General features: G+C 50.7%; 1 protein-coding gene across 2 annotated transcripts in view; it reads left to right on the top strand.

Moving 5' to 3' along the window:
- FGF12 (fibroblast growth factor 12) overlaps positions 1-6,415 on the top strand; it is a 343,626-nt gene that overhangs the window by 182,634 nt on the left and 154,577 nt on the right. For both annotated transcript variants that reach the window (XM_019503490.1, XM_019503489.1), the window contains exon 2: positions 2,998-3,108. In XM_019503490.1, the coding sequence (XP_019359035.1) occupies positions 2,998-3,108 (111 nt within the window). The remainder of the gene's footprint in view (positions 1-2,997; positions 3,109-6,415) is intronic.

Here is a 6,415-nt window from a genome sequence, read left to right as displayed (position 1 = left end):
GATGAGGCTAGCCCGTCCGCCCTGCAAAGTGAAGTTGGTGGAGGAGCCGCAAAGGCATCTGGGATGCTGGAGGACTGCGGCCTCACTTGAGTCAGGAGGGGATCTGGCACAAAAGTCTGATTGACCGGTCTGATCTAAACCGATTAAATCTGATGCAACGTCCACCCAGGTCTATCTGACACGAGGCTTCGCCAGTTTTCAACCGGTCTGCGCGCACTGAACTTCTGTTGCAGGTTTAGATTGGTTTCCAGTCACTTGTACCGGTTGATGCGTAACGTGTGTACCTAGCCAGTGTGGCCTGGAGAAGGAAGGAAGGAGGAGGGTGGGTGGCACTGACCTCCTAGCCAACCTGCTGGGCTTGAGTTGCGGTCCCCAGTTGAGGGGGAGCCAGGTCAGTTTTCTTCTGGAAGAATTTGATTGCACTCTCCTGGGGGAATACTTGAACAGGGGGCCACAGAAAGTTTGGTGGCAGGGGGGCTTGGACTCTCCTCTGGGGGACAGCAGCTTTGTGTGAAGTGGCTTGGAGACAGAAAGCAGGAACAAGTCTCGGTCCAGCCCATTCGGGCCTGTGGCTTGGCATCAAATGCTTGGGTTCCTGCCTGTGGTCTGGGCAAGGTTTACATGTGCTACGTGGAACAGAAACAGGTGAGCGCACCTCCCCAGGCATCCCCAGGTTTCCAGCGCTCTCCTCGGGTGCAGGAGATGGGGTTTAAACTCCCTCTGGTAGTGGGAGGAGTTGGATTTAGGACTTCTGCAGTCTGTTGAAGGGGCTTCTGGGTTAATTTGAGGGGGTGGCAGTGCTTACTGTGGCTCCAGCCCCATGGCTCCCAACCCTCGTAGATGCAAGGGGCATTTGTACACATGCTCCTGGGGGCGCTTTAATTAGAGTGATTTCAAGAGCCGCTGTAATTAGTGCACCTGGAGCGTCACGTGTATCAGTGTGCTTGCACTGAAAATAGTTAAAGCACCCTTGCTGCCTTAAGCTCGTTGAGCCCTTGCTGCCATTTTTCAGTGCAGGGATGCTGATACACGTGACGCTGGAGTCTGCTGGAGCGCAGAAAGGACCATGCCCCAGCAGACTCAATTAATCTGTGAGTAATTACAACGCCTCGGGGCGGCCTCGCTGCAGAAGTATAGGCATCCACGATGCTGGCCATGCTGTGAGGAGTTGAGTGCTCCCAGTCATGTCAGGCTCTCCCAGCACGGGGTGGTCCAGTGAGCAGTTTGCCAGGACGCCTGTCCGTGCTCCTCCTTCTAACAACCTCGTGAGAGTAAAGAGAGCGCAGGCTTGCCTTCCTACTAACAAAAGCTTGGCCAGGTTTATTGCCTACAGCTGGGTTGTCCATGTCCAGCTTCTGAGCAGCCAGGGGCTAAAAGTCCTGCACCGAAGGGGCACGACTCCCTCTCCCCTTCCCCAACTGCACCCCCATTTTTGTCTTAAGCAGCTAGGCCTGGCAGATACCTGAAATGAGGTTGGATCATGACAAGGATGCCTCTCTTTTTGAAGTGCAGAAGTGTTTTGTTTTTAATTCTCCCTAAATTTGCAAGGTGCTGACACAGCGGAAACCTGTCGCACCGGGTAGCCACGGTCCCTGCGATGTTCTCTCTGTAGCGCGCGGGCCACGTGCTTGGGGAGCACTGCCTTTTCACAAGACGTGTGTGGCCTGGTGACAAACGGTTGGAGACAGGGACTCCTAGAGAGGACCCGCTAATGCGCGACGTGCCCAGAGCCCTGCCGTTGTGATGGCTTATTAAACAATCTGACTCGAGGCGTCAAAGCCATGAAACGGAGCACACTCGGGTGTACGCTGCACTGGATATTTTCCTGTCCATTGAGCCAACAGTAATGAGCTGTTACTTATTTACTGTTGGTTTGTGGTCAGAGAGATCTCTGAACTGTCAGTGCTGTTTGCTCCGAGCTACAGTGAGTTTATGAACCTATGAGTACTACTTTATAGGAGCAGCGTCTGCCGCCCATAGTAGAGCCGTTTACTAAATAGCATCTCTTTTTCCAGTCCATCTGCGCTGGGCCCAATCATTTCCAGATGGGCTCCATGTAACACCCTGAATCTCTGAGCAATTTAAAGATCATCCCGCTTACAGAAGTATTTCCATCTTCCCTTTCCCCCAGGCCTAGAAAGGGCATTTCTCTCTACTTCTGCATGGGTCTGAGATCATGGATGGGTGAGAGTTAGCTACGGTGTGAAGTCCTTCATCTCCAAAGCCATCGGGGCTAGTGATGGGAAAGGGAGAATATCCCCCCTGCTGATAGAAGCCAGGGCCATATATTGCACCGGGAAGGGAGTTCAATCGGCCTTTTGAAATGGTGGCACATCTAGGTACACACCTGTGCTTTGCTTGTTTGCAGCTACTCTTAGTTTTCTTCCCTCCCTGAGTCTCGCCCGGTTGGTCCCCTTGCACCCTCCGTGCCATGGTCCTTGCATGGGACCTGGCACCTGCTCATCAGTGCTGCCACGTGGCACTGCCGCTTAGCTGGCCACAGCGTTGCATCCACCGGGCATCGGTTCTTGCGGGTCAGGAAGCCGCTTGCACTGAGCAACATGTCACTAGCAGGAGCGCACAAGGAAAAGCCCTACTAGTGCACACGTCTCTATTAAATGAGCGGGATTTCCAGAATACATCGCGGGCAGTCTACCGATCTTGTTGCCCTTGCAATCAAGCAAACGTATAAAGCAAAGGCTTGATAGCAGTTTGCTTGGGACCAGAAAGTTGCAATAAGGCAGCGGTCCCAAGCAAACTGCTATCAAACCGTTGCTTTATGCTGCACCAACAATATTGTCTGTTTACCAGCTCTCCGCTTCAAACGCCCCATACGTCTGGTTTACAATCCACTTTAGAAGGAGTCCCAGGAAAGTGTCTGATCTCCTAACCACCAGCTTATTTACTTGGGGGGTTTACGTTGGCCGAGCAGCTTGTCTTTTCTGACTTACCGCGTCTTGTGAACATCACATAATAATTATCTTTTGGTTTTTGCAGAACCCCAGCTGAAAGGAATCGTGACAAGGTTATTCAGCCAGCAGGAGTTCTTCCTGCAGATGCACCCAGATGGTACGATTGATGGGACCAAGGACGAAAACAGCGACTACAGTAAGAAAAAATAGCCCCTTTTTTTTGGTAACGCGCCTATAAATCAAATGCATCACCTCGTGGGTCTTGCTTGTTAAGCTTCATCTATGAAAGATCAAATGAGGACGTGGCCAGCTGTTTTCCATGCAGTGTATTTTCAATGATGCTTTCCCTTTAACTCTCTCCTGTATCACTTTTGCATGTTCCCTGCTTCTTTTTTTCCCCCCTAATGCTACAGCTCCTGTTTGGGGTGGGGAGGAGAATAAAGCCCTTGCTTTGAATTCTTTCCGGGATAGAAATGGGATCTTCATGCGTGTGACAGACATGTGGAGGATTGTCTCCATCCTCATGTAAGAGGAAAATAATCTTTAGCAAAAATAACTGAAAAGGTCGCTAGGCCTCCAGACCTCGAGATTGGCAGCATGCACAAAGCAAAGCTGCATCCAGTCTTGGATGCTGTCTGTTTGGGCCAGCCGCAGGGGCAGCGAAGGAGCAATCTGGCTCCCAAATGCCATCAGCCAGCGGCCGATTCATGTCATCCAGAGGGGCGTATACAGATAGGATGGGCTAGCGAGCAGCAGAGTAAGATGCCTGTTTAATTCAGCAAGGCAGCTCCCTGCTGGCTGTCGGGGTACTCCAGTGCACTGGCTGCTTGATGTTGCAAGAAATGCCACCAAGCTTTTCTTCTTGTTCCCTGAGAAGCGCCCGGTGCCCTGAGCTCCTGCCGAGACAGTCACGGAGGAGATGTAAATCTTCTCTAAGCAACATCTCAGCCCCATGGGCTCTGTGCACAACCCAGGAGTCCTGCAGGTTAAACAACAGGCCATTATTTTTGCTCCTGTTAATGGCAGCTGCCAGGGGAGGATGGAGCCCATCACTTCAGCTCTCCCATTATCGGTCTGAAACCCTCAGTATGACTTAGAAAGGGGTGTCCTCCAAGGCTGCAGGATAGTCATGAACAGAGGTCAGGCGTGGTGGCAGGACCAGTAAAACTAACATCCAGTCCCTCTCATGAGAAGGGATAAGAAAATGCATTGAGCCTCAGTCAGGCAGATTCCCAGGGGACCCCACGGAAAGCTTCCTTTTCTGCAAGGCATGCAGGATTTGGGGTGCTGGCTCTGACCGCTGAGACAGCCCGTGCAGAGGACAAGGGGACAGTCAGACCGATGCACGCCTGGAGCACAGATGTTCTGCGCGGCACCGTCCGCAGGCCGAGCGGGCGCAGGGCCAGGCGCAGTGACGGGAGTGCCGCGTCCCAGACAAGTGCGGCAATTACTCCGCTCTAATCAGCAGAGGCGAGGGCACAGCTGGAGGCCTGCACGTGGGTTATGGCTCCATTAAAAACAACGCAGACAGATGGAGGAGCTTGTGCAGGACAGGCGTGCAAATAGGAGGTTTGCAAAGCCGCCCTTATTGAAGCAGTAGGAGAGGCTGTTGTGATTAGACTCAGCCGCTCCACCCTATAAGGGGAAAGTCCCGCGTGTCTCCATTGCAACTAGACTTTAGCTTGTGGTAGACCATAAGCTTCCAATTCGTACGTGAGTAGGAGGAGAAAAAAGCAATGGGGTGCCTAGTTTTGCTGCAGAGTACAACCCTCTGTTCTTCTGAGCCTGGTCCTGTACCCCTCACTCAGTCGAATCCCGACTTGGGGGGTCTGCTTGAGCCAGGAAAGACTGCCGGATCGGGTCCTGTGCCTTATAAGAAAGCTGGAGGCAATGGGACACTTTTAGGCTGCAGAGACGCGTTCTCGGGGGAGGCCTGCGTGTCGTCTTACTCAGCGGCTGCAGGAGAGGATGGGGATCAATTATTCTTACCTCTCCGTGAAGATGAATGGGCAAGAAAATGATGGGTTTGAATTGAAGTAGAGATTAACGTGGGGGAAAAGCATAGGAAAATGAAAGGCAAGACGCATCTTACAATGGATCAAGCTGGCAAGGGGGGGCTGTCGGACAGGGAATGGTGGAAGCATCAACCTCCATGTGCAGGTGTCTGCAGCGCTCGAAAGCTGACAGCCGGCAATGACTTGCCTGGAGTTGGTCGGAGAATCGCTCTCCCTCCCTTTTCTGACCAGCTCCTGGGCAAACGCAGAAAGGCCCTTGGAGAAAGAGGCTCAGCTCAGAAATGATCGCTGGTTTGGGATGCCCAGTTTGAGACATCCTGCACTGGATCTCAAAAGGGCCGCGCACCTGCAAGCTTCTTTGGGAGACAGCGGGAAATGCAGGTGTCCAGGAGTTGTGAACCGACAGCCCTCGGGAAGTAGTGGCTATTCTTTAAACTCCGGGTCCTCGGGTCACCGGTCTGGCTTGGGCTGAGAGCTGTTTCCCAACCCACTTCAAGTTACCTCCAAATGTTCCTATCACAAGTTTTCATGAACTAAAAAGTGTGCATGTGCATGTTCAAATGATTTGGATCCGTATGACTGGCATTTTGTTTCAATCCAAACCCTTTTCTGTTTTGTGTGGGGCTTTCTTTTAGTATAATTACTGTAAGTTTAGTTTTTGCAAAGGCCTTTGGATAAGAATGAGGCTCTTTCCCTTTTGAAGATGCTCAGACTCAAACCTTTCAACAATTTGAAAACATTTTTCAATTTTTTTCTTTTTTTTTTTTCAGTCAAAAAAAAAAAAAAGGAGTCAGACTGGATTTTTCCCTGCACATTGTTCTGGGCTTCCAGAATCAGCATTTTTTGCTGGAAATCATTTCGCTGGGAAATTCCCAGCCAGCTTGTTTGGGACTCGGGGCAGGGTGAAATCCAGCCGGTCGGGGGAAGAGCAAACATCTGTGTCCTCGTGCAAACTGCAGGTAGCTCATGACCGTGGTGATGCAGGGGGTTACGCTAGATGGACGCTCCAAAGCCTTTTTGACTCGCCTGCCATGTCCATGTTGGGTCTAATTTAAATAAACCAACAGATTTAAATATATAATGGGACACCGTGTCCCATACATCACAGCTTTGCATTCTATTAGTGGTGCACTGATTATTCAAATGAACGTTAAGAAAGGAAGCTTAATTTTCATGGAATATATTATGTTGGTTTACTCTGGAAAGATAAACATTTTCAAATGACACCAGACCCTGGTCCCTTAGCTGGGCCTGGGAGGGAAGACTTATGAGGAAAAGCTGAAAGAGCTAGGGTTATTTAATCTTCAGAGATAGGTATAGATATTCCAGAAACCCATGGCAGAATTGATCTAAATTGCAAGATTTTATGTAAGCAGCTTAGTTTAAACCAGTAATGAACAGAACACACATTCCTCCTTTGGTTGGGGAGGCAAATCATAGATCAGGTTCTGCCATTTTTAAACCAGCCTGTGTGTGCTGAATTTCTGT

This window comes from Gavialis gangeticus, unplaced genomic scaffold (assembly GCF_001723915.1).
Source record: "Gavialis gangeticus isolate Ggan-Ray unplaced genomic scaffold, GavGan_comp1, whole genome shotgun sequence".
In the NCBI taxonomy this organism is placed as follows: domain Eukaryota; kingdom Metazoa; phylum Chordata; order Crocodylia; family Gavialidae; genus Gavialis; species Gavialis gangeticus.
The sequence above is the reverse complement of the archived record's forward strand: the minus strand, read 5'-3'. Positions and strand labels throughout refer to the sequence as shown.